Source organism: Nomascus leucogenys, chromosome 24 (assembly GCF_006542625.1).
Source record: "Nomascus leucogenys isolate Asia chromosome 24, Asia_NLE_v1, whole genome shotgun sequence".
NCBI classification, from domain to species: domain Eukaryota; kingdom Metazoa; phylum Chordata; class Mammalia; order Primates; family Hylobatidae; genus Nomascus; species Nomascus leucogenys.
The window spans coordinates 19,579,492-19,605,272 of NC_044404.1; the positions used below are offsets into that span (position 1 = coordinate 19,579,492).

At 55.1% G+C, this 25,781-nt stretch overlaps 2 protein-coding genes across 8 annotated transcripts in view; one reads left to right on the forward strand and one right to left on the reverse strand.

Moving 5' to 3' along the window:
• SLC66A1 (solute carrier family 66 member 1) lies at positions 1 to 24,435 on the forward strand. Of its 4 annotated transcripts, none has more exons than XR_004028428.1 (12): positions 1 to 155; positions 547 to 706; positions 4,915 to 5,156; positions 9,949 to 10,078; positions 10,820 to 10,907; positions 11,559 to 11,701; positions 11,844 to 11,936; positions 12,532 to 12,717; positions 13,843 to 14,074; positions 14,641 to 14,643; positions 21,913 to 22,018; positions 23,940 to 24,435. XR_004028428.1 is itself a non-coding variant. In XM_030805434.1 (9 exons), exons 3-9 carry the CDS (start codon positions 4,993 to 4,995, stop codon positions 13,915 to 13,917), a joined length of 879 nt encoding a protein of 292 aa, XP_030661294.1. In that variant the 5' UTR covers positions 1 to 155; positions 547 to 706; positions 4,915 to 4,992; the 3' UTR covers positions 13,918 to 14,571. The 4 variants fall into 4 exon arrangements, 1 of the variants encoding a protein (XP_030661294.1); XR_004028429.1 differs by having other exon boundaries at positions 24,218 to 24,435; XR_004028430.1 differs by lacking the exon at positions 547 to 706 and having other exon boundaries at positions 12 to 155.
• Positions 24,080 to 25,781, reverse strand: part of CAPZB (capping actin protein of muscle Z-line subunit beta) — a 146,859-nt gene continuing 145,157 nt past the window's right edge. For all 4 annotated transcript variants that reach the window (XM_030805430.1, XM_030805429.1, XM_030805427.1 and 1 more), the window contains one exon: positions 24,080 to 24,920. In XM_030805430.1, the coding sequence (XP_030661290.1) occupies positions 24,833 to 24,920 (88 nt within the window). In that variant the 3' untranslated portion in view covers positions 24,080 to 24,832. The remainder of the gene's footprint in view (positions 24,921 to 25,781) is intronic.

The window sequence follows — 25,781 nt, forward strand, 5'->3', positions numbered from 1 at the left end:
CAGGGGCGGCCCTAGCGGGGCCTCCAGGCCCAGTCAGTCCAGCGCGCGGCGTGGGGGCGGGGCCTGCGGTTCCCGGGGCGGGGCGGTGGCGCGAGGTCAGCTGACCCAGCGGGCCCTGACCCAAAAGCTGGGCCCTGGCGGCGGATCTGGACGTGGTGAGCCGGCCCGGGGGCAGGTGGCAAACTCCACGGCTGGGGGGTCGGGGCTCCTGGGCTTCCCTGCCACGTCCTTCCAGCCCTCTCCTCCGGCCGCTGGACTGTCCGGGCTCCTGCGCCCTCCTTATTGCGCGATATCCTGGGACGAGGCTCCGGGCCGGGACTGGGTGGCCCTCGGGAGTCTGCAGCCCGTGGCCCCCCACCTCAAGGGCGACCAGCGCGGCCTCTCGAGCTGGCCTGGCCAGGAGTTGGGGCCGGGTCTCCTTTCACCCCCTGTCGTGGCCGACCGGCGCCTTGGCGTCTGATGGCTTCGTTTTTCCCGGGCCGGCCGGGCGAGAGGCCCTCGCGGCGCTGGCCCCAGCAGCTGTCCTATCATTATCCTTCCAAACAGGCGGCCCGCGCCTGGCTGAGTCACCAGGAGGGAGCTGTGGCGGAGGACGCCGAGGCCTGGAGTGGGTGGTAGGCCCAAGCCGGGACGCTCCTCCCTCCACATTCTCCCCAGGTCTGCAGGAACAAGGGCCCACACTGCCTCGTCCCACGCCGTGTTTAGGGTAGGTTTCAAACGTGTGCACGGAGAGTCTGAGGCTGGAAGTGTGAGGGGTCCCGGGCCGGGGTCACAGGTCATGTCTAATCAACGCTTACTGAAGGCGCCTGTGTGCCCGGACGCTGGAGGGGCTACAGTGAGAACAAGTAATAGTCATTTTGGGCTGTTGGTGTTGAGTGCCAGTGCCAGGCACCCTTGTAATCGCTTGGCCTGGATTGTCTCTTTTAACTCTGCAGTCAGCCTAGGTGGTGGGTACTGCATTATTCCCCTACTTTTCAGATGAGAACTACGAAGCTCACTTGAGTTCCAGACTGGTAGGCATTGGGCAGGTCTGTTCCAGAGTGCTTTTCTCCTCAACCCTGGGCTGTTCGAGCTCACAGCTTTCTCCCCTTCCTAACTCTCTCCTTTCCTTCCTCTTCTCACTCTTCCCCCCATTCTCCTTTCCTCACCCGTTTCCTCTCTTCTTCACTCTGTCTCTCTACCTCTCTCTTTCTCTCTCTGTCTCTCAACATTTGCTGAACCTCTAGGTGTGTTTACACCTGGAGAATAAGAAATGCACAACCCAGGGTGGGGAGAGTATGTTTCAAGGACACTGGTTGCAGAGGACGGTGGTAGCTTTCTTCAGGTGTGTGGACAAGGGGAGAGGAGGAGGTGGAGGGTCTTGTCCAGCCAGCTCTCATGGGCATCTTTGAAAGGGCAATTTAGAAGTGAGTCTTCTTATCTCATGACCAGGCCCTTGAAGGGGAGCAGGACACTTCTAGGGGAAGAGATGGCACGTGCAGAAGCCTGGAGACGTGAAATGACTGAAGACGTGGGTCAGGAGGCAGGAGATAAGGTTGGGAGGGCAGTTCTTGGAGTAATTTGAGGCCTAGCCTCAGGTAATTTGGACTTCATCCTGTAGACAAAGGTGGACACATGATTGGCTGTGATCATGTGCCTGAAGCATCCCTGACTCAGCTTGGGATCAGGGAGAGGAGTCTGGGTGTGGCAGGAGATGCCATTTCCAGCATGGAAAGGAGAGAGAGGCCGCAGGGTCCATAAACCAAGGTACCTTCCTCAAGACAACCCCCCAACACACACATGCTGAGATGTGTCCGTTTCATTTCCTCCCTAACCTGGGGAAAGGGGGAAGTGAGAGAGTCCCCAAGGTGGTTGAGATGCTGGACTCTCATCCTGAAAACAGTCGCTGCCATGTGTTGTCAGGCACAGGGCTGAGAGCTTTATGTGCATTTAGTCAGGACAGCTGCCCCAAGGAGTGAGTGTCATTAGCCCCATTTTATAGACAGGCTCAGGCAGGTTAATTCACTTCCAAGGCCACTCAGCCTCACCTGTCAAATGAGCACAGTATACCCAACCTTGCTGGGGAGTGATGAGGATGGCAGTGGATGAGCTGCAGCCTTGTGTTCACTCTGCAAGGGGGTGTGGGGGTGCAGCCCAGTTGGGAGTGGTGGCTGAGAACATGACTTGATTTGAAATGCCTTTGGTATTGCAAACGTGTAGTTCTCACCTGGACTATATGGGTTTTTTGATAGTTTGTGTTTTGTTTTATTTTCGCGACGGAGTCTTGCTCTGTCACCCAGTTGGAGTGCAATGGCGCGATCTCAGCTCACTGCAGCCTCTGCCTCCTGGGTTCAAATTATTCTCCTGCCTCAGCCTCCTGAGTAGGTGAGATTATAGGCACGCACCCACCACGCCTGGCTAACTTGTATTTTTGATAGAGATGGGGTTTCACCATGTTGATCAGGCTGTTCTCCAGCTCCTGAGCTCAAGTGATCCAACTGCCTTGGCCTCCCAAAGTGCTGAGATTACAGGTGTGAACCACTGCGCCCGGCCACACCTGAACCGGTGTTAATTTGGAGTGGCCTTTCAGGGGCCGGAGATGGGGCATCAGGTGAAGGTTTCCAACATCAGCTGTGCTGATGGTCCCCCAGGTGGGCCACGAAGACACAGGGAAGAGGCATTCAGCCTCCCTGCCTGTGCCAGGCCCTGGAGGTAGTCCAGTGAGCTGGGCTGACAGTGACCTGGGGCACCCTTACCTTCAGGTCCAGGGCCTCTGCCCACAGCAAGTCACATTAGGGCTGAGGGTCTACGGCTTCCTGAGAGGAGGTGTTGACTCACTTCCTTTCCCTCCTGGTGTTCCCTGGTCTCTGTGTCCTCAGCAGTTCCGTGGGGCCAGCCAGGGACTAGCTGGGGAGCCCAGGCCTCCTGACACAAGTGGGAATGAAGGCAGCTAGAAACGCGCCCCCCCCCCCACCCCGGATGAGGAAATCCCCTCTGAGCACAGGGAGAAAAGAGGAAGCCCACTTTCTGGCTGTGCAGTCATGCCACACCACAGAGGCTTCTCTGTCTCTCTCTCTCTCTCTCTCTCTCTCTCTCTCTCTCTCTCTCTCTCTCTCTGCGTCTGCTTGCTAGGGAGCCACAGAAGGCTTCTGCTTCGCTGGTGACAGATGCACCTGAGGCGGGCAGTGTGACAGGTGGCCATGAGCAGGGGTGTAGGTCTGAGTCTTGGGTTTGACTCTGTAGCTTCCTGGCTGGGTGCTGCTGGCACATCACTTCCGCACTCTGAATCAGGCTCCTTGTGGATATCAGTGGTCCCCACTTCATAGTTGCTGTGAAGATGCAACATGAATGCATGCAGGATGCTTGGCTCACTGGTCCAAGCTGTGGTGACGATCACTGATGGAGATGGCCCAGCCGAGCCTCACTTTCCCTCCCTCCTCTAAGGTGTCACGCAGGCAATGACTGCTCTACTCACTGTCCAGGGTGCCCGGGTACTGGGAGAGGTCTGCCCTGCCCACCCTTGCGATCAGCCATATTCTGGCTTTGTCAGTGTGACTGGGGAGGTGGTTGTGGACTCCCTGCTGGTAGGCGTCCCCCACACTCTGTGAGCTCCTGGGAGAATACAGGCTGCAGCCTCCCAAACTTGAGTCCTTGTCACTCATGCAACCCCGGGGATCCCTTGCTCCTCTTCTCCACTTGCCTCATCTGTGTGGGGCAGCCGGCTTTATGGTTTGTGTGTGTGTGTGTGTGTTTTCTTTTAAGACAGAGTCTGGCTCTGTCGCCCAGGCTGGAGTCCAGTGGCACGATCATGGCTTGCTCTGCAACCTCCACCTCCTGGGCTCAAGCAGTTCTTCCACCTCAGCCTCTTGAGTAGCTAGCTGGGACTACAAGCGTGTGCCACCACACCTGGGTAATTTTTGAATTTTTCATAGAGATGGCGTTGCCCAGGCTGTTCTCGAACTCCTGGGCTCAAGTAATCTTTCCCACCTCAGCCTCCTAGAGTGCTGGCACAGTGTCCAGCCCTTATTTTGTTGTTGTTGTTTTGACACAGGGTCTTGCTGTGTCATCCAGGCTGGAGTGCATTGGTGAGATCATGGCTCTCTATAGCCTCTGCCCCCTGGGCTCAAGTGATCCTCCCACCTCAGCCTCCTGAGTAGCTGGGACCAGAGGTGCACACCACCATGTTTGGCTGATTTTTGTATTTCTTTTCTTTTCTTTTTCTTTCTTTTTTTTTTTTTTTAAGAGGGATTCTCACTCTGTCACCTCTTTTTTTTTGAGATGGGGTCTTGTTATGTTGCCCAGGCTACCAGGCTGGTCTCAGTCTCTTGGGCTCAAGCTGTCCTCCCACCTTGGTCTCCCAAAGTGTGGGGATTACAGGCATGAGCCATCTCTCGTGGCTACAACCTGCTTTAAATTAGATGAACTTGATGGGCCTGGCCTCAGCAGATCCTTACAAAGTAATTTACAATAATAAGAAATTAGGAACACCCTAAGTGTTCAAGAGTCATAGGAAAAGGTAACATCGAGGGCTCAGTTCAACACACTGTGTATGAACTCATTGAACCCACACAACAGCTGTATGTGGGAGGCAGCACTGTGATGACCCCATTTACAGATGAGAGGGCTCAGGCACAGAAAAGCTGAGTCTTTGCCCGAAGTCTAGCATGAATGGGTGGTGAAGCAGGGATTTGAACACACCCGTCCGTGCTGCAGATCCAGCACACTGCCTGCATGTGTCTGTAGTTGGCGTATGTTTGCTGTGATCTGTGTACCCGGGGGCTGATTGGATCCTGGGGGGTGAAGATTATGTCTTTGCCCTTCTCTGGTTCAGGGCCAGGAGCCCGGTGAAAAGGCTGGGATGAGCTTAGTTTGGGATGACCATGAATAGGACCTGGACCTCCCAGTGCTGAAAGCCTCCTCTCTTCCTCCCCGTAGAACCCTTGCTGGCCTCAGAACACCAGCGCCCTCCCTCTGGTGCAGCCCTGCCTGGCCGGGGGCCCCTCCTCCACAGCCATGGTTTGGAAGAAACTGGGCTCCCACAACTTCTCCAGCTGCCCCAATGGCTCCATCCAGTGGATATGGGATGTGTTGGGTGAATGTGCCCAGGACGGCTGGGACGAGGCCAGCGTGGGCCTGGGCCTGATCTCCATTCTCTGCTTTGCTGCATCTACCTTCCCGTGAGTAGTGTCTTGGTGGCAGGACTGGGGCAGGGCTGTGGGTTTGTGACAGTGGCTCCAGCTACTCCTCAGCGAGGAGTTGTCTGGTGGGCCACGGGACTCTCCAGACTAGAGGCTGGGTGTGCTCCCTTGACAGGGACCTGCACTGATCGCTACCACAGGTCAGACCTAGTGCTGGGCAGTGCTGATACAGAGATCATCACCTTTGCAACAGTTTATTGGGTGCCCACCATATACTTGGCTTGCTTCTAAGCACTTGCCATATTTCTACCTCATTTAATCCTGACAACAACCTTGTGAAATAGGAACAGTTACCATCCATCTATTTTATAGATGAGGGATCCAAAACCCAGAGAAGTTAAGCAAGTTGCTTTAGGTCACACAGCTGGTCAGAGATGGGGCGGGAGAGTGGGAGGGCTGGGATGAATCAAACACAACCTCTGTCCTCCAGACTTTGACAGTCTGGTGGTACAGATAGCAGCAGTGAACACAACATTACGTGGCCGCTGCCATGATCAGAGAGCGAGGACACGCTGCACAGGGGTCAAGAGCATCCTGACCTGGGCGTGTCACCTCACTGCTCTGAGCCTCAGTTTCCTTGCTTGTGTCATGGAAATATTGTTACCTAACTAGACGGTTGCTATGAAGATGGCATGAGGGTATGTAGGGAGCGCTGCCCACTCAGGGCCTTCACACAATGTTTGCACAAGCCTGAAAGCTGTCAGTGGTGACACTGCTATTATTTCATTACATGAAGCACAGAAGAGGGACACCCACCTGATCTGCAGAGGCGGAAGAAGATTACAGTCAGGAAGGACCTGGAGGCCAGGCACAGTGGCTCACGCCTGTAGTCCCAGCACTTTGGGAGGCCGAGGCAGGAGGATCACTTGAGGTCGGGAGTTCGAGACCAGCCTGGCCAACATAGTGAGACCCCCACATCTCTACCAAAAAAAAAAAAAAATTAAAAACAAGAAGGGAGTTGGAGGTGTTGGCCTCTAGGCTAAAAGCCGAGGATAGGAAAGCATTGAGGGGTGAGAGCCAGGGGCTGAGTGTGGAAGAGCAGTTCAGGCAGAGGAATCAGCAGATGTACAGAGAAGGGGCAGCTGCGTTTATATGGTGGACAGAGTGTGTGGGGGTCAGGGAAGGGAGAGGTGAGGTCACAGGAGTCATCAAAGGCCTTATGGCCTAAGCGGCATGCTCTGCTCCTAAGAAAAGTGCTCTTTATCCTAAGGGATAAAGACAAGGGTTTGATCGGGGCTTGACATTGTTTTAACAGCTTTATTGGGAAAAAATTCGTATTTCATGCAGTTAACGCATTCAGTGTACAAGTCATTGGTTTTAGTATAGCCACAGAGTTGTGCAACTGTCACCACAACTAATTTTAGGACATTTTTGTTAGCCCAAATGGAAACCCGTGCCCATCAACAGTCATTCTTCCTTTCTCCCGGAACCTCTCAGTCCCTGCCAGCCACTAGTCTACTTTCTGACTCTTGATTTGCCTTTTCTGGACATTTCATGATTCATACAAATGGAATCACACAGGACCTGTTGTGATTGGCTTCTTTCACTTAACATAATGTCTTCAAGATTCATCCATGTCATAGCATGTATCAGATCAGTACTTCAGTCCTTTTTGTGGCCAAATACTGTTTTACTCTGTGTATAGCGCATTTTGTTATCCATTCATCCATTGATGGACATTGGGTTGTTTCTACTTTGTAGCTATTATGATTAACGTTGCTATGCACATTCACATTTTTTTATTTTGTTTTTTTTTTTTTTTTTTGCCGGGTGCAGTGGCTCACGCCTGTAATGCTAGCACTTTGGGAGGCTAAGGCGGGCAGATCGCCTGAGGGCAGGAGTTCAAGACCAGCCTGGCCAACATGGTGAAACTCCATCTCTACTAAAAATACAAAAATTAGCGGGGTGTGGTGGCGTGTGCCTGTGGTCCTAGCTACTCAGGAGGCTGAGGCAGGGGAATTGCTTGAGCCCACCAGGCAGAGGCTGCAGTGAGCCAGGATCGCACTACTGCACTCCAGCCTGGGGGACAAGAGAGAGTCTCCGTCTCTTTCCGTTTTGAGACAAGGTCTCACTCTGAGAGAGTACTCCTGAGTAGCTGGGACTACAGGTGCCTCCTACCACACCCAGCTATTTTTGTATTTTTAGTAGACACAGGGTTTCACCATCTTGGCCAGGCTGGTCTCAAACTCCTGATCTCAGGTGATCTGTCCGCTTCAGCTTCCCAAAGCGCTGAGATTACAGCCGTGAACCACCCCGCTCGACCATCTTTTCACTTTCTTGATGGTGTCCTTTGAAGCATAAAAATTTTAAATTTTGATGATGTCCAGTTTATTTTTTCTCTTTTGTTTCTTGTGGTTTTGGTGTCATATCTAAGAAACCACTGCCAAATGCAGATAACAAAGATTTATCCTTATACCTTCTTTTTTTTTTTTTTTTTTTTTTTTTTTTTTTTTTTTTTTTTTTTTTTTTTTTTTTTTGAGACACGGTCTCACTCTGTCCCCCAGGCTGGAGTGCAGTAGTGTGATCACATAGCTCATTGCAAAAACAGAATCACTTTCCTGCAATTGATGAAGACAAATCGAGTCATAGCATCTTAGGAGGAGCTTTACTGTAAGGGCCATGGGATAAACCTTGATTAAGGGCCTTCTCAGTGCTGGGCCTATGCTAGTCACTCCCCCTGCCCTCAGGAAACTTGAGTGAATCTGGGAGGGACAGGGATGTCAAGTGTTACAAAGGAGGAAGGAGAAGATGCCAGCGGAGCTCGTGTCAGGGGAGGCGCAGAGGAGGAACCGACATTTTCTGAGACGGGAAAGATGACTCTGAGGCCTCTGGGCCTGAGGAGGGGCGGGCGGGACATCTGAGACCAGAGCTGGGAGGAAGAGAGAGCCATCCTGGGGTGGCGAGCCTGGGGCCTTGCAGAGGCCCCCTCGCAGAATGGGGGTCTTTGTCCAAGAGCACTGGAAGGCTCTGGCAGTTTTTGGTGACACTGGGGTTTCAGTTTTTTATTTGTTATTAAAGACAATTTTTTTTTTTGAGACAAGGTCTCACTGTGTCATCCAGGCTGAAGTGCAGTGGTGCATTCATAACTCACTGCAGCCTCAACCTCTTGGGCTCAAGTGATCCTCCCACCTCAGCCTCCTGAGTAGCTGGGACCGCATGTCCCCACCCCACACTTGGCTAATTTTTTTTTTTTTGGTAGAGATGGGGTCTTGCTGTGTTGCCCAGGCTGGTCTTGAACTTCTAGGCTCAAGTGATTCTCTTGCCTCAGCCTCCTGAAGTGCCGGGATTATAGGTGTGAGCTACCACGCCCAGCCTCCAAAGTATTGGGATTATAGGCATGAGCCACTGCTCCTGGCTGAGATGGGGGTTTTAGAAAGATTTCTTAAAGGGAGCATGAAAGATTTCTGAAAGGAGGGAGGCTTGTTAGGAGGCTGAGGGAGGCAGGTGGAAGGACTGGCTGTGGGAAGAACCCAGCCAATGCCCGTTTCTTAGTTTCTGGCTTGGATAATGGATGGGATGAGCTGCCATTTAGTTACTTAGTTTCTTTGTTTTCTTTTTATTTTCTTTTTTGAGACAGGGTCTTGCTCTGTTGTCCAGGCTGGAGTGCAGTGGTGTGATCTCGGCTTACTGCAACCTCCACCTCCTGGGTTCAAGCAATTCTCATCCCTTGGCCTCCTGAATAGCTGGGATTACAGGCATGCGCCACCATGCCTGGCTGATTTTTGTATTTTTGGTAGAGATGGGGTTTCACCATGTTGGCCAGGCTGGTCTCGAACTTCTGGCCTCAAGTGATCCACCCTCCTCAACCTCCCAAAGTGTTGGGATTGCAGGTATGAGCCACCGTGTCTGGCCACCATTTAGATTCTTTCTATTTTCCTTCATGCATGCAGGTGGTTAAAGAGAAACTGGAACAGTAAATGGCAGTATGTATAATGGTTAAGAGCAAGACCGGAGGCTTAGGTAGGGGTTGAATCCGAGCGGTGTGGCACAGCTTCCTCCAGGCCCAGTGAGGAGGTCATCGTGGTAGACTGGACAGCACAGGTGTCTTGAGGACAGAATGAGTCAACACACATGCAGAGGGCTCAGAACTGCCCTGGGCCTCAGTGCCACCACCAGCTTTGGCCTCGTACCCACACCTGGCCAGAAGTCCTAAGAGGGTCCCAGCACCAGGGACCTTTGGGAAAACAGCCAGGGGACCAAAAGCCCACCACCTTGATAGTGGAGCTCCAGGCGCCTCAGCCCCGCCCTTCTCTGTTACCCTCTAAAGAGAACCGGGCTGGGGTTCTGCCTGTCTTGGCTACAGCTGCTCCTGGAGACCCGCCGTGCCCAGGCCTTCGGCCCGCGCGTCCCTTCCCCAGCACTGTTCTTGTTGCGATGCCCTTCCCTGCATCCACAGGAGAAGGGATCCAGGGTTCTATGCAGCGGTTCTCAGGGCCCAACACAAAACTTCAGGACCCTACATAAGCCCCAGATCCCCACTGGAGACCCCAGGGTGTGGTGGAGGAGAATCTGAGTGACGCTGGGTCTTTCCCTGGAAAGATGCACAGCCGCAGAGCCCTCGGCTTAGAAGGGATTCCCCAGGGGACGCCTCCAAAGGGCCGAGAAGGCTCCTGAGGACCCCGCCCATGGATGGGCCACCAGGCCACTTCCTCTCCATCGCCGCCTCGCTCCCCTGTGGTCGTCTCCTCTGGGCGGTGTCCCCTGTAAGGCAGCATCCCCTGTAAGGTGGCCTGAGCATGCGTCCCCTCCTCTTCCTCTTCCTCTTCCACAGCCAGTTCATCAAAGCCTACAAGACGGGCAACATGGACCAGGCGCTGTCCCTGTGGTTCCTCCTGGGCTGGATTGGCGGAGACTCCTGCAACCTCATCGGCTCCTTCCTTGCTGACCAGCTGCCCCTGCAGGTGGGCCGGTACCCGGGCAGGGTGGCGCTACCCCTAACCCTGCCTCACCCTGCAGGGTTGCCTGACGAGATGCCAGGCTCCTTGGCCCACCTGGTCTCCAGAACCCTGACCCGTCATTCCGTCATTCCATCTTGTGTGAGGGCCCCATCCTTCTGTCTGCCAAACTGTGACCGTGGACAGATCACTGCTCTTCTCTGAGCCTCAGTTTCCCCATCTGCAATATGAGCACGTCTAACAGGAAGGTTTCGGGGTCTTCCACGTCCAGGGTGCTGGAGTGCTGGCGAAGCTTTCAGAGGGTGGGCCCCTCAAGGAGAAAGGGAGTTTTTCCATGGGAGGTCCAGATGCCGTCCCGCTCCTGTGGGCAGGCGGAGCTGGGGCTCCCAGTCAGGAAGGCATTGCCTTCCCACGTGGGACCAGAAAGTTCTGACTGCCCTGGTGTCAGGCCAAACCAGAGCCATCACTTCACCGCGGAGTCCCGCTTTATCCTGACTGCTAGCGCTGACCACCACCAGCTCATTGGCCCCTCCTGGGCTAGATCCCTTCCTGGGTCTTTCGCCCACCTCTTCAGTCATTCTGCCAGGTGGGAACTGGGAGCTCTTCCTTGCCAGATAAGGAAACAAGCTCAGAGAGGCGAAGTGACTTGGTCAGGGTCACCCAGCTGGGACATGACAGAGGGCTGCTGGGGCGTGGTCTCAGATCCTGGGACTGCGCCAACCCCTGGGCCCCCTGCGTCTCTTACAGACCTACACGGCTGTGTATTACGTCTTGGCAGACCTGGTGATGCTGACGCTGTACTTTTACTACAAGTTCAGGAAACGCCCCTCTCTGTGTGAGTATGGGGATCGCTCTCTGTCAGATGCTCTACCAGCAGCAGGGGGCGGCGCAGGGGGGCGCCTGGCGTGTGGGAGGAAGCGGGTTTCCCATGGCTGGGTGATAACCCAAACCTCGGAAAGGCTTCCCCGGGCCTTATCTAAGAGCCTGAGCCTTAATTGGCCAAGATAGAGGCTTGAGGGCAGTGAGCGCATCCTGGCCCAGACCACAGGCCGGTTCCTCTCACCCAGGGGCTCATTCAGCAGACACAGCTCCAGCTCCTCCTCTGTGTCCGGCCCTGGGCTTGGAGCTGGGGAAATGAGGGCAAGTCACGCAGGCTACCTCTGCCCCAGCCTTCAGGAGGAGCAGGAGACAAGGTCAGCTTGAGGCTATACGGACACGGGGAGGGACCTGGGGAGGAAGTTGTCTCATCAGCATTTCTGCTTCGTGTAACCCCCTCCTGACCTCCCTGCCCTCAGCGTTTCACCTTTATAACTCTAGGAGAAGGGTACTGTTGTTGTATCCATTCGACAGATGAAGAATGAAAGCTCAGAGAAGTTAGGTCACTTGCCCAAGGTCACACAGTCCCTGAGGGGCAAGGCCAGGACTTAGCACCCCCTCGCTGCCACTCAGCCATCTAACCTCAGCTTCCCTCCTGCCTCATGTGCAGTTTCTGCCCCCATCAACTCCGTGTTGTTGTTCCTCATGGGGATGGTGTGCACGACACCGCTGCTGAGCGCTGCTGGGCCCGTGGCTGCCCCAAGGGAAGCCTTCCGGGGGCGGGCGCTCCTGTCCGTGGAGCCAGGCAGCAAGGTGAGGCGTGGGCGTGGCGGTCAAAGGGATGGAGGCTGGCTCATCCCCAGGGCTCTCCCTACACAGCCTCGTGGGCGCTAAGTGGGGTGGGGGATCACTTCTGGCTCCTACGAGACACCAAGTGCCCCCTTCTTTCCCACAGCCCTTCACCCAGCAGGAAATCATTGGTTTCGTCATCGGCTCCATCTCCAGCGTGTTGTACCTGCTCTCCCGGCTGCCTCAGATCCGCACCAACGTGAGCCTCCAGCAGGGGCTGGGTGGGGCCAAGTAGAGGAGAGCCGGCCTGGCCACCTGGGCCCTCTGGGCTAAGGAGTAGCACAGCATAGGATCCTTGGTTCAGAAAGTCTGGGCTACTCCCACTGTTGGCTTGGGCAAGTTAATCCAATCTCCGAGCCTCCATTTCTGCTTCTGGAAAATGGGCGTGGTATGGCCTGCCAGCCAGGCTACAAGAGACCCATGTGTGTCTTGGAGAGGGAGGTCGGGAAGGTGAGGGACTGAGCTTGGAGGCCTGAGGGGAGAGGAGAAGCTGGGGAGTCAGGGAGGGGAGGCTTGCTGGGCAGCTAGAGCTAGGGGTGGAAGGCAGGGTGGCGTGGGGCCAGCAGGCCTGGCACAGCCACAGTCTCCTGTGGACCTGGGCAGGGGCCTGGGAGGGCTTGTCTGTGGGTGGGAGGAGGCTCTTCTGTGTGTCGGGCCCATGTCCCTGGGCACCCAGGGAAAGACTGGCTCAGAGCAGGTGCACTGTGGTGGGGCAGGTGGACATGTGGACAGTTACAATCCGGAGTGACAAGAGGCCTGTTCGAGGTCTCTGACCTGAATTCTTCCTGCCCCAGTTCCTCCGGAAGTCCACCCAGGGGATCTCCTACTCACTGTTCGCGCTGGTGATGCTGGGGAACACGCTGTATGGGCTGAGCGTGCTGCTCAAAAACCCCGAGGAGGGCCAGAGCGAGGGCAGCTACCTGCTGCACCACCTGCCCTGGCTTGTGGGCAGCCTGGGCGTGCTGCTGCTGGACACCATTGTATCCTTCAGGGCATGTGGGGCAGATGGTGGGGTGTGGGCAAGGAAGCCCCTGCCTGCACAAAGCATCAGCACTCATCCATCTCTTCCTCCCTTCATCTGTCCCTCCCTCCCTCCCTCCATCCGTTCACTCAGTCGTGCACACCTCCTGTGTGCCGGGCACCCAGCTGGACCCTGGAGCCATGAGTGAGCAAGAACAGCCATGAGTGCCTCAGAAGCTTACAGCCCAGCAGAGCGCAGAGAGGACACAACATTATCATCAAAGAATTACTTCATTGCAGTGGCACCAAGTGCTGCAGAGAAAAACGACAAGAGCATCTAGCCAGGGACTGTCCTGGTTAGAGGGGCAGCAAAGGCCCCTATAAGTCTCATTGAACCTGTGACTTGACAGAGAAGAAGTTAGTCAGGCTAAGGCAGGAGAGGAATGTTCCAGGCTGTGCAGACGAAAGCTGGAGTGTGGAGACACACATGACTTGGTCAGACAAACCTGGGTTCAAATCCTGGCTCCTCCCCTGCTTCCTAGTTGTGTGACACAGGGCACACTGTCAACCTCTCTGTGCTGCTGTGTCTTCACCTCAGTTAACAGCCGCCGTCTCGTCAGGATATTGTGTGAGACAAGGTATCTGGAAACACTCCCCACAGGACCCCGTTTTCAGTGAGGGCTCAGGAAGTGTTTGCGGAATGGCTGGACAGAGCGTTACCTGGGTCTCATTTGGGAGAACGGAAACATGGCGTTTGTTTTAATATTTGCTAAGTCCCTGCTGGGCGCAGGGGGAGGTGAAAGTTTAGGCTCTGGTGCCCCAAAATGGCCCAGCCACCTGGAAGGCTCCAGGATGCCACAGGGTGAGAGGAAGCGAAGATCCTGGGCTAGGGTCAAGGGAGGCTGCCCACGGGAGGGAGAAGTCGGTGCCAGGCTTGGGGACAGATGGAGCTTGGTTGGGCTTGAGGAGTTCTGAGTGGAGGGCACAGCTAAGGTAGAGGCTGGGAGGTTATGGCTGGCCCTTCCCACCTGCAGCGTGGGGGTGGGAGGGAGGGGAGAGGGAGGCAGCTCCCAGGAGTCGAGGTCCCCCAGGGGCAGGTCCAACCCAGTCTCTTCTCAGCTTGGCCTTAACAGCGGCACCCCCAGATCTCCATCCAGTTCCTGGTGTACAGGCGCAGCACCGCCACCTCGGAGCTTGAGCCCCTCCTCCTCCCCAGCTGACCAGAGCCAGGCTGAGCGCAGGAGGACAGGCACCACCGGATGCCACACCAGGCAGGGGGAGGTGTGGACAGTGATGGTACCGCGGCCCTGCATCAGCCTGTGGGTGGCCTCTGGATCCTCCATGGACCAAACCATCCACCCCGGAACACACCTTCAGGTAGACCCTGAAGCCTCGAGGCCGGGGCTGGAGCAGAGACCCCAGGGCCTCTCAGGAGACAGTGAGGCTGCCCCTCCTACCACCTACCTCATTCTGCCTACTTACCCCAGGGGCCACAGCCACAGCCTGCTGGACTCAGGACTGTCCTGTCAACTCCAGACAACCGAGTAAACAGGCCGGGCGCGGTGGCTCACACCTGTAATCCCAGCACTTCGGGAGGCCAAAGGGGGTGGACCACTTGACGGCTGTAGTTTGAGACCAGCCTGGCCAACATGGTGAAACCCCGTCTCTACTAAAAATACAAAAATTAGCCAGGTGTGGTGGCGCACATCTGTAGTCCCAGCTACTTGGGAGGCTGAGGCAGGAGAATTGTTTGAACCTAGGAGACAGAGGTTGCAGTGAGCTGAGATCGTGCCACTGCACTCCAGCCTGGGTGACAGAGCGAGACTCCGTCTCAAAAAAATAAAAAACATAACCGAGGAAACGGTACCTCCCCACAAGACCTGCTTCTGTTGCTCCTTCCCCAAGGTGCTGAGGGATCGGGGCTGCTCTGGGGACCAGCAGAGGATGTGGATGGGGATTCAGGATGAGCCGAGCAGAGGGGACCGCATCTGCCTGCAGCCCTGGCCCAGCCTCCTGGGGCCTCTGGTTTCTATAGCCTGCTTCTCTGGGCCCTCTCCTAACAGGCCCCACACCTCACTGTGGGAACATAGCAGGGAGAGTGACTCCCCACGGGGAGCCTGACCGTCGGTGTTCAGGAAGAAGCAGAATGGTTAAGGTTCTGTCGGATCTGGGTTCTGCATCGCAGTTCCTCGGTGCCTAGCTTACCTCATCTGTGAAATGGACAGTACTGTCATTTCCTGTGTCCTTTCAAGGATTACATAAGATGCTGACATTATGGAGTTTAGCCCCAGATCTGGCGCATAGTAAGGGCTCAATAAAGGTTAGTTTTGAGGACTTTTAGTTGGAGAAGAGGAGCAACCAGATCTCCTTGGAGATCAGGGAGAGCCTACTGGAGGAGGTGATAGGTCAGTAGGATGAGCGGGAGATATCAGAGGGAAAGAGGGAGGATTGAAGGCAGGAGGAAGAAGTGGTGGGTACAGAAGCAAGGTGGGAGAGTGGAGAGGAGGGCAGAGCTGAGCCCCGAATGCTTCCTGGACCCGCAAACTCAGTATTGTCCAGACCCTGTTTGTTTTATTTTTTAAATTTTTTAGCCCAGGCTGGAGTACAGTGGTGCGATCATAGCTCACTGCAGCCTCGAACTCCTAGGTTCCAGGGATCCTCCTGCTCAGCCTTCCGAGGAGCTGGGACTACAGATGCACCACCACGCCTGGCTCCAGACTCTGTTCTGAATCCACTTTCCTGGGGGTCATGACCCTCAGGTGCCTGGAGCACAGAGACGCCAGCTCCTCACCTTGCTGGCCTGATCTCACCCCACACACCCAACCCTAGCTGTGGAAAACCAGAACCAGGGACCTGGGGCATCTGGTGGGGTAGTCTTGGGGAGAGACGCTGCGCCCCAGAGTGAGCCTTGCCTTTAGAATCTTCCCTTCCCAGCCCCAGAGAAGGGAAACAGCGCCATGGCCGTCCTGGTGCTGCGGATCCTTGGTGAGCGCAGCCCTCCACTCGGCCTTTGCTGTGTCAGACACCGGGGCTGTGGTGAACCAGCTCCAAGGCCTTGCCTTCCAGGAGAGGAGATGGTTACCATGACCAGAAGGTAGAAAGGTCAGGAAATGAGCAGATGAGACCAGCCCCAGGAGGGTCAATCAGGTAAGACTTCTCAGAGGAGTGGCCTTTGAGCTGGATCTTGAAGGCAGAGGGGAGGGCAATTCAGGAAAAGGGAGAGGCAGGTACAGAGGCCTGGAGGTGGGTGTCTCGGCTGCTTCCAAGGTGGGGCTGCTTACAAGGAGCCTTGAAAGCCACACCAGTGCCAAGGACAAGGTCCTGGGGTACACCCAGCAGCAGCCCAGCAGCAGGTGATGGGGTTTGGTCGGGGAAAGAGCCTTTTGCTAGAGAGAGGAGGCAAGGCACACCTCTGAGACCCAGGTGGGCAGAGAGGGCCAGTCTCCCTTGCCCCGTCCTAGGGGACACCCAGGGAGCCCAGGATGCCATCTGGCATGCAGTTGTTAGTTTCACACTTGCTATGTGTGGGCCGCGCTGCCTGCCATCAGTGCACGAGATCTCACCATCTTCACAGCCAGCTCTGAGATGGGGGAGTTTTTATTTTTTTTTTTGACACAGAGTCTTGCTCTGTCGCCCAGGCTGGAGTGCAATGGCGCGATCTCAGCTCACTGCAACCTCCGCCTCCCGGGTTCAAGCGATTCTCCTGCCTCAACCTCCCAAGTAGCTGGGATTACAGGTGCCTGCCGCCACACTCAGCTAATTTTTGTATTTTTAGTAGAGACGGGGTTTCACCATGTTGGCCAGGCTGGTCTCGAACTCCTGACCTCAGGTGATCTGCTTGCCTCAGCCTCCCAAAGTGCTGGGATTACAGGTGTGCCACCGCGCCTGGCCAAGATGGGAGTAGTCTTATGGCCATTTTACAGATGGGAAAACAGGCTCAGTGCAATTGAGCGACTTGCCCAGCTAGGAGCAGCAGCAACACAAGGCCCTCCAGCTCCAGGAGCCACCCCACACCTGGCCAACATTGGCGACCCGTGTCCCCTTCCTCCATCCTTGCTGGGGGCCCATGGCTCGTGGCAGTTCAGCCTCACCCTCAGGATTGGCCCGAACCCTGCTGGACCCAGGCTCCCTTCTCACCATCCTGAATAGCGACTTTCCTGAGCCTCTGGCCCTGCCGAAATTTCAGGTTAAGTTACCCCCAGGCCCCAAGCCCCAGCTTGCCCTGGCCTGTGCCTGCCTCAGGTGCCAGCCAGATATCTCGCTCCACCTGGGTCTGGGACCTGGCTCCACACCAGTTACCTGGGACCAGTAGGTGCCCTTCCAGCCTGAAGATCTTGGGGCACAGTATGGCCACATGAGCCCCAAGTGTAGTCCTGAACTGGGGCCGGGTGAGGAAGAGTGAGATGGGATAACATAGCCCCTGCCTGGAGGCCCTTCTCTGATGGGGTGACATAATCCCTTCCTCCTGGGAAACACCAGCTTTTGGGCTGATAGCACTTTCAGGCAGGAGCTATGGTTCCTTCCTCAGGAGGCCTCCAATCTGATGGGGAAGACATGGCCCCTCCCCCTGGGGAGTGCCCTGTATGATGGAGGCGATACAGCCCCTACCCTCAGAGCACCTGGCTTGCAGCTCATCCAAACCTGTCTCCTCTCCCTTGGAGGCCTCATTCCAGCACCCCAAGTAGGATTCAAACTGTTGGGGCTGGAAGAACTTGGTGGCCTGGGTCCCTGGAGCACTGTTGTAGGAGCTGGTGACATTCAGATGCTGGAGGCAGGTGGCGGGGAGCACAGACTTTGTGTCCTGCACACTGAGCTCCAAGTGTGCCCCAGCCACTGTGAGCCTTGTGACTTGAGCAGACATCCGAAGCCGTTTCTTCATCCCGTGAGACCAATAACACCATCTGCCTCAGAACATAGCCACGATCAAGATGAGCACGGAGGCTTGTGTCCCGGCACCTGGCACACAGTAAGTGCTTGGTAAATAAACAATGGCTATATTTGCTTGTCATCAGGGGGCTTACCAATGCCTGGAACCTCCCCCAGGTTCCTCCCAAAGAGAAGGGCCAAGGCCGGGCATGGTGGTTCACACCTGGAATCCCAGCACTTTGGGAGGCTGAGGCAGGAGGATCACTTGAGCCAAGGAGTTCAAGACCAGCTTGGGCAACATAGCAAGACCCCATCTCTACAAAAATTTAAAAAATTACCATAAAGGTGAATCTCATCAATGGGATTCTGCCATACTGATGGGGCCATGTTTGCTGATGGTGGGCAAACATGTTACCAAGTTAAACACCTCCGCAGGTGGCTTTCCCCTTCTCCCTGGCTTACACCTCCTGCTCCTTCCTGTAGGTCATGGGATGGCCGGATGCTCATCTCCAGGTGTGGTCTGAAGGGAAAAGTGTGGACATTTTGGTGTGGTCAAGGAAATGGAACCACGCTTACCAGTTGCCCTTGTCCAGGAAGGGCTGGCTCCCTTAGGACGCCCACATGGAGCATGAGGCTGGGCCAGGCACCCCCAGAGGTCCCCACCTTGGCAGGTTCTGTTTTACCTGTTGAATGAGACACTGTATGGGGAAGTGACATGCGCAGTGCCTGGCCCAGTGCTGTGCACACAAGCTGCTTCGCTTCCTCAGGTTCCGGGGATGGGATGGGACAGCAAAGCTGGTTGCTTAGCTGGTGGCATTCTCCAGCAAAGCAGAAGGGATGGTCCTGGCAGCCCTGTGCTCAGCACTAGACCCCACGCCCTCCCTGGCTCTCTGAGCCCCAAGGTCCCATTGGTTATCAAACCTGGTTTTTTGTTTTTGAGACAGAGTCACTCCGTCACCCAGGCTGGAGTGCAGTGGTACGATCTTGGCTTACTGCAGCCTCCACCTCCTGGGCTCAAGTGATCCTCCCACTTGAATGCCACCATGCCCGGCTGACTTGTGTTTTTCGTAGAGATGGGGTTTCGCCATGTTGCCCAGCAGGCTATTCTCAAAATTCTAAGCTCAAGTGATCCTCCCACCTTGCCTTCCCAAATTTGCTGGGATTCCAGGGTTTTTGAAGCCACAGCCAAGACAACATGGCCTTCCATTCCTGAAGCTGAGGAAGGGGAGAAAGCCACAACCTTCACCACTTTCCACCCTTTCTGTCTGTCTGACTTGACTTTCATCAGAGCTGAATGGCGGGACCCCAGAGGTGCCAGGTGACAGCCAGGTGCAGAGCCTCAACTACCCCAGATGGTAAAGCTTTAAACTGATCCACTGGCCAGGTGAGGCAACTCACCTGGAATCCCAACACTTTGGGAGGCTGAGGCAGGTGGATTGCGTAAGCTGAGTTCAAGACCAGCCTGGGCAGCATGGTGGTGTGCACCTGTAGACCCAGCTACCTGGGAGGTTGAGGTGGGAGGATTGCTTGGGCCCCGGAGGTCAAGGCTGCAGTGAGTCGAGACAGCACCACTGCACTCCAGCCTGGGTGGCAGAGACCTTGTCTCAAACAAAACAAAACAAAACACAGGAAAACCTGGATCTGCTTAGCATTGGCCCTAGGGCAGGAAGTGGGTTACCTTCCACTGTGGATTAACTCAGTTCAGCTGATAACTACTGCTCCAGGCCCCCAGCCTGGGACAGCCCTGGGGACACAGTCACCCAGTAGCAGCACTGTGCCCAGCACAGGTAAGCACTCAATAATGATGACGGTTACTAAGTACTCCACCCCCACTAAACAGTAGGCAGAGACTGTCTCTCCTGATTGCCATCATAACCCCAGTACTCAGCAGGTGCTCAATGTTTGCTGAATGAGTAAGTGAAGGGAAAGCTGAGGCACCAACCCTCGGGGAGCCCTCAGTCTAGTGGGTGTAACCAACAACCACAGAACTACAGAATTATATACTTTAGATACATGAATTGTGTGGTATGTGAATTATATCTCAAAGCCATTTGAAAATATATCAAATGTGCCATTGAGTATTAAGATTTGGATGGGAGGTTATGGGTAATGAGAATATAATGACATCTTGCAACGTTATATTGAGAAAAATATAACTTACATGATATTTAATTTACAGTATTTAACTTATACTATTTGAAATAAGGCGTACTTTTTTTTTTTTTCTTTTTTTGAGACAGCTGTGATGTGTTCCCCACGCTGGAGTGCAGTGGCGCAATCATGGCTCACTGCAACCTCCGCCTCCCGGGTTAAAGTGATTCTCCTGCCTCAGCCTCTCGAGTAGTTGGGATCACAGGCGTGCACCACCACACCTGGCCAATTTTTGTATTTTAGTAGAGATGGGGTTTTGCTATGTTGCCCAGGCTGGTCTCGAACTCCTGAGCTCAAGTGACCCGCCTGCCTCGGCCTCCCAAAGTGCTGGGATTCCAGGCGTAAGCTACCGCACCTGGCCAAGAGAGAACGTCTTCATTGTCCCAGTGTGGGTCATGCACAGGGGAGGAGGGAACATCCTGAGTGCACTGTGTCCAGGTGGCATGGAGGTGGTTTGGCACCAGAAAAAGAGCTGTCCCACCTAGCAAAATCCACAATGCCTACTTCACCCCACCTGCTGAAAGAGTGCCACACCCTCGGGCGCAACTAGCCCAGGGCCTGCCGCAAAGCAGTTACCTAGAAAGTAATCTGAATGCAGGAGAAAATCTTGGAGACTAGGAGTCTTGAACCTGGGGCCCTAGGAGAACCTCAGGAAAGGCTTCAGTCTGGGCGCAGTGGCTCACACCTGCAATCCCAGCACTTCGGGAAGCCAAGACGGGAGGAGCGCTTGAGCTCAGGAGTTCAAGGCTGCAGTAAGACCACCGCACTCCAGCCTGAGCAACAGAGCAAGACCCTGTCTCAGGCCGGGCGCGGTGGCTCACGCTTGTGATCCCAGCACTTTGGGAGGCCGAGGCAGGCGGATCACGAGGTCAGGAGATCGAGACCATGGTGAAACCCCGTCTCTACTAAAAATACAAAAAATTAGCCGGGTGTGGTGGCGGGCGCCTGTAGTCCCAGCTACTCGGAGAGGCTGAGGCAGGAGAATGGCATGAACCCGGGAGGCAGAGCTTGCAGTGAGCCGAGATTGCGCCACTGCACTCCAGCCTGGGCGACAGAGCAAGACTCTGTCTCAAAAAAAAAAAAAAAAAGGCCAGGCACGGTGGCTCACACTTATAGTCCCAGCAGTTTGGGAGGCTGAGGCGGGCGGATCACGAGGTCAAGAGTTTGAGACCAGCCTGGCCAATATGGTGAAACGCTGTCTCTACTAAAAATATAAAAATTAGTCGGGAGTGGTGGCGCATGCCTGTAATCCCAGCTACTTGGGAGGCTGAGGCAGGAGAATCGCTTGAATCCGGAAGGCAGAGGTTGCAGTGAGCTGAGATTACACCACTGCACTCCAGCCTGAGTGACAGGGCGAAACTCTGCCTCAAACAAACAACGACAACAACAAAAAATGGCTTCGGACAACAACAACAACAACAACAAAAGACTCCGGAGGCTGATTTGTTAAGGCCAAGCAAGGGAGGAATGAAAGGGCTTCAGAGAGACAGGGAACCCCCTGGATTACCCACTTAAGCCCTCAGCCCTGGAGAGACCCTCACCAAGGCTGCCTCCCCTTCTGTTAGTTGGCACCAAGGGGACCTCCAGGAAGCATCTAGTGAGCCCTTAGGGTGGGGGACATCTCTGCTGCTGCCAAACCCCAGGAGTCTGTCGCCTGCAGCCCATGAACCCCAGGGGCTCCCATATGCCTTCGTTCTCTTCTCAGGGATGCCCAAGGTGCCCTGCTGGACCCCAGAGCTTTCCCCACCAGGCAGCCAAGGAACGAGCAGGGAAAGGCATGGCTGGGAGGTGGGAGAGGGTCCCCAAACACACCCTCGAGGCCCACTGTTCTCAATCTCACCAGCTGAATTTAGCATTAAAACACTAGCAGTGAGGGCTGTGTGTGGTGGCTCACACCTGTAATTCTAGTACTTTGGGAGGCCAAGTTGGGGGGGGGGGGATCACTTGAGGCCAGGAGTTCAAGACCAGTCTGGCCAACATGGCGAAACCTGGCCTCTACTAAAAATACAAAAGTTAGCTGGGCGTGGTGGCTTACACCTGTAATCCTAGCACTTTGGGAGACCAAGCTGGGGGGAAATTGCTTGAAGCCAGGAGTTTGAGACCAGCCTGGGCAACAGGGTGAGATCTCCGTCTCTACAAAAACAAATAAAAAAACCCAGTCACAATTTCTGGGTTTCAAGCATTATTTTTGGTTCCAGGATTGTACAGCTGACGAAAGTGACAGCTCAAGGAGCAGCTGGTGGGTTTCCTGAAGGGAAGTCCCCTGAGAGGAGAGCGGGCCTGAACCTCCGGGGTGACTCTCAGGTGAGTCAGTCCATTCTACCTCCGCAGTTCTGTGGAATTACCACTGGCGTGCACAGCAGCTCCCAGCCTAGCAGTCTCTGCTGCAGGACAGCAGGCCTCTGCTGTGACGTTCCGGGTGTGCCTGTCTCACTGACTTCAGGGGTGACTGTTTTTCCCTTTCGACCTCAGTTCCTCTGATGTGGCCAAGGAAAAGCATTTTCCATTTGTCCAGTTTCTTCTTGAAGTGACAACTGCCAAAGATTATTTGCTTGGCCAAACTTTAGTCAGGCTCCTGAACCTTCCCCTAGGCCCACCTGTGTGCCCTTGTAAAACCCAGTTTCGGCAATCCCTTGCTAAGTCAATTTTACAAGAGCGGCCATCCTTAAATTTTTTTTTTTTTTTTTTTTGAGACAGGATCTCACTGTCTCCCAGGCTGGAGTACAGTGGTACAATCTCGGCTCACTGCAGCCTCAACCTGCCAGGCTCAAGTGATCCTCCCAACTCAGCCTCCCAAGTAGCTGGGACCACAGGTGCACACCACCACGCCTGGTTTGTATTTTTTGTAGAGGTGGGGTCTATGTTGCCCAGGCTAATCTCGAAGCCCTGGGCTCAAGCCATCCTCCCAACTTGGTCTCCTAAAGTGCTGGGATTGTAGGCGTGAGCCACCGCACCTGGCCTCATCCTCCACCCCTGCCCTCAGGTGATGTCTGGTCACCCTGGCCTGTCTTTAGCAAGAATCCTATTAGCTGTGTTTGGCCAGAAGGCCCCTGACCCCTGAGGTTTCCTCTGAGTCATTTTCCACTCACTGCTCCCCTCTGCTCCTTGGCTCTAATCCCCACCTACCCGTGCTGCTGCACTCACAGTTGAGCCCAGTCTCTCCCCTCATCCACAAGACCCCACTGCAGTGGCCCCTGTACCTACCTTGATGGTCCTGGATAAAACTTTACCATGAAACAATGAAAAGCAAAACGTTTGTTTTTCCAGCCCCTTCTGTGTGCCAGGCACGTTGCCAACATGACCCCGGGAGGCTGCAGCACCCGTGTGCCCATGGGGAACGGTTCACTGGGCCCTTCTGTGTGCCAGGCACCTTGCTAACATGACCCGGGAGGCTGCAGCACCCGTGTGCCCATGGGGAATGGCTCACTGGGTGCGTCCCCACATGGCTCACGGCTGGAGTGTGCCTGCGTTCTCCACCTGGCACTAGGAACTCAGGGGGTAGGGGCTTCTCTGCTGTCTGTATGCCATGGCACTTGCACTCCATAAAGATACTGCATCGGCCGAGTGCAGTGGCTCACACCTGTAATCCCAGTACTTTGGGAGGCCAAGGCGGGTGGGTCACCTGAGATCGGGAGCTCGAGACCAGCCTGACCAACAAGGAGAAACCCCGTCTCTACTAAAAATACATTAGCTGGGCATAGTGGCACATGCCTGTAATGCCAGCTATCGAGGAGGCTGAGGCAGGAGAATCGCTTGAACCTGGGAGGCAGAGGTTACGGTGAGCCGAGATCGTGCCATTGCACTCCAGCCTGGGCAACAAGAATGAAACTCTGTCTCAAAAAAAAAAAAAAAAAAAAAAAAGATGCGGCGTCAGACCCAAGGACCTCCAACAGGTGGACTGGCCAGGGTGTGGAGCCTGCTGATTGGCCACGGACAGATGGGGGGATGGCCTCAGCAGGGACTTTGAGATCTGCTTCAGATCTTCCCTGGGGCATTTTGGAGGGGAGAAGGCAGACTCTGTGGCTCATGTACAGCCTTGGCTGAGTTACTGCAACTGAGCCTCGGCTGCCTCACATTTGCACTAGGCAGTGGGAAGGTGGCAAGAGGTGCATGGGGAGGTGCGTGTGGCGGCGCCAGAACACTGCTGGTGCCTCTGCCCTCCGACGGCGGAGAGCAGAAAGGGACAGGGACCCTGGACCTCATCACATACCTGGTGTGTTTTCAGGGCGGCGGGGCTGGGGACCGGACACTTCCTTGCTGCTGTGAGCGGGGCCCACGCACGTCCCCGCTTGGAGCCAGCGCACGGCCACTGCCACACGCGCTTGGAAAGTGAGGCCGGCGAGAAGGAACACAGAAGGCCAGCGCTAACTGCGTCCCAGTTTCTTTTTATTGATTTTTTTTTCTTTTCTTTTTTAAGTATGGAGGCTCAAGTATAAGATGATTTTTTTCTTAAGCTTTACAAAAAAACAAAATAAAACAAAAACCTCCTTTTGCATTCCATAGAAATTGACAGAAAAGCACCTGGCCGGAAGAGCGGAACGGTCGGCAGCCCCCCCCCAGCCCCCACCCCGCGGCCTCCGTGGGACGGGCGAGTCTGCGCAGGACGGCACGGAGGGCCACCTCTGCTCCCGGAGCTGTCCCCTGTCCCCACGACCCCCAACCCCAAGCAACTCCCAAACACACACGGAATAAGATTTCCAGTTTTTCTTCTCTCTTTCACACACCACAGTTAGTTCATAAAATTTTTTTTGTTTTACATTTTTTACACCAATGTAACAAAAAGGTGGGAGGGAAGGGAGGCTGGCAGACAGTGGATTTTATGCCTGTAAATGGGGGGACAGGGAGGAAGACGGGGGGCCCGGGTGAACAAAAACCACAACGGTCTCTATGGAAATGTGGAGAGAACTGAGAGCGAGGTGTGGCAGAAGCAGGCTCGGAGCCAGAGGAGGGTGGCTATCAGCTTTATTCTCAGGGAGAGATGGCGCTGTGCGGTCAATGATGCAGCTGTTATGTGACCTGTCGGGGAGGGAAGGGATGAGGGGAGGGAGCAGAAAACGAGTTTTCTAAGAAAGGAATCTAACGAGTGCACGGCGTGTCTGGTTAGCATGAAGCAGAGGTTTAGCATTGCTGCTTTCTCTTCAAAGCCTCCACCAGGTCATTCTTCAGAGCTTCTTGTTTTGATTTGTCTGCAAAAGTCTGCACAGACCTGCAAGGGAGGAAAGGCGTTATCAGCAGATTGAACAGGGACTGGTGAGGAGGTGGAGGCCTGGGGGCCACCATGCCAGTGCTTGGCTGATTTGCTGCATGGACCCGCCTCCTGGGGTGAGGCTCTGGGTCACTGGGCTGGGCATCTGCCCCTCTGAGAGGGGCGAAGGGGCACATGGCCGAGACCTGCACCCTCTGCACCTTGCCAGGCCCTGTGAGGGTGGCATATGGCTTACATGGACAGGTGCTCATCTCTGCCCCTGGCCACCGGTGACCCAGCCATAGTCCCTAGAACCCTAAGTTCACTCCTCTGTGTGTAGGCCCCCATGTCACCCTAAGCCACAAGGTGGCTTCTGGGCTTCCAAACACAATGCAACAAAGCCCCTCTGCTTCAGAACAGCTACCCTGGGTTGCTGGCTGGGGACTCAGGCCAGGGGCTAAGAGGGGAGGACTCTGGGGCCATGCGGGTTCTACTATAAAAGCTTCCCCCTCGCCCAGGCCCTGCCCAGCAGAGGAGCCTCATTCCTCACCCCACAAGTACAAGGTGCAGCGTTATCCCACCCCTGGGAGTGGGTAAGAACCAGTGTCTCCACGTGTCTGAGCACACTGTGTTCATGGCCCACGCAGCAGGTGCTTTCAGGCCTCTGCTGTGAGGCACCATCCGCTGTTAACTTGGCCCAGAAAACCCCTCAGCCTGGATTGCAAAGGGCGGCACAAGACAGCCAAGTGTCCCTAGTATCCCTGCTGTCAAATTCTGGATTTATGGGGAAACGTTCAGGGTGCATGCACGTATGTGTGGGGACGCTCATCAACAAAGCCAGAAACAATGAAGGCTTATGGAGATTTCACAGTTTACAAAACA

Bases quoted from the DNA above. Each gene is read 5' to 3' on its own strand.
- SLC66A1 (XM_030805434.1), top strand. From the start codon at position 4,993: ATGGTTTGGAAGAAACTGGGCTCCCACAACTTCTCCAGCTGCCCCAAT. The intron at 10,908-11,558 runs GTGAGTATGGGG...CCTCATGTGCAG, and splicing joins CAGGAAACGCCCCTCTCTGT to TTTCTGCCCCCATCAACTCC. The intron at 12,718-13,842 runs GTATCCTTCAGG...CGGCACCCCCAG, and splicing joins TGCTGCTGCTGGACACCATT to ATCTCCATCCAGTTCCTGGT.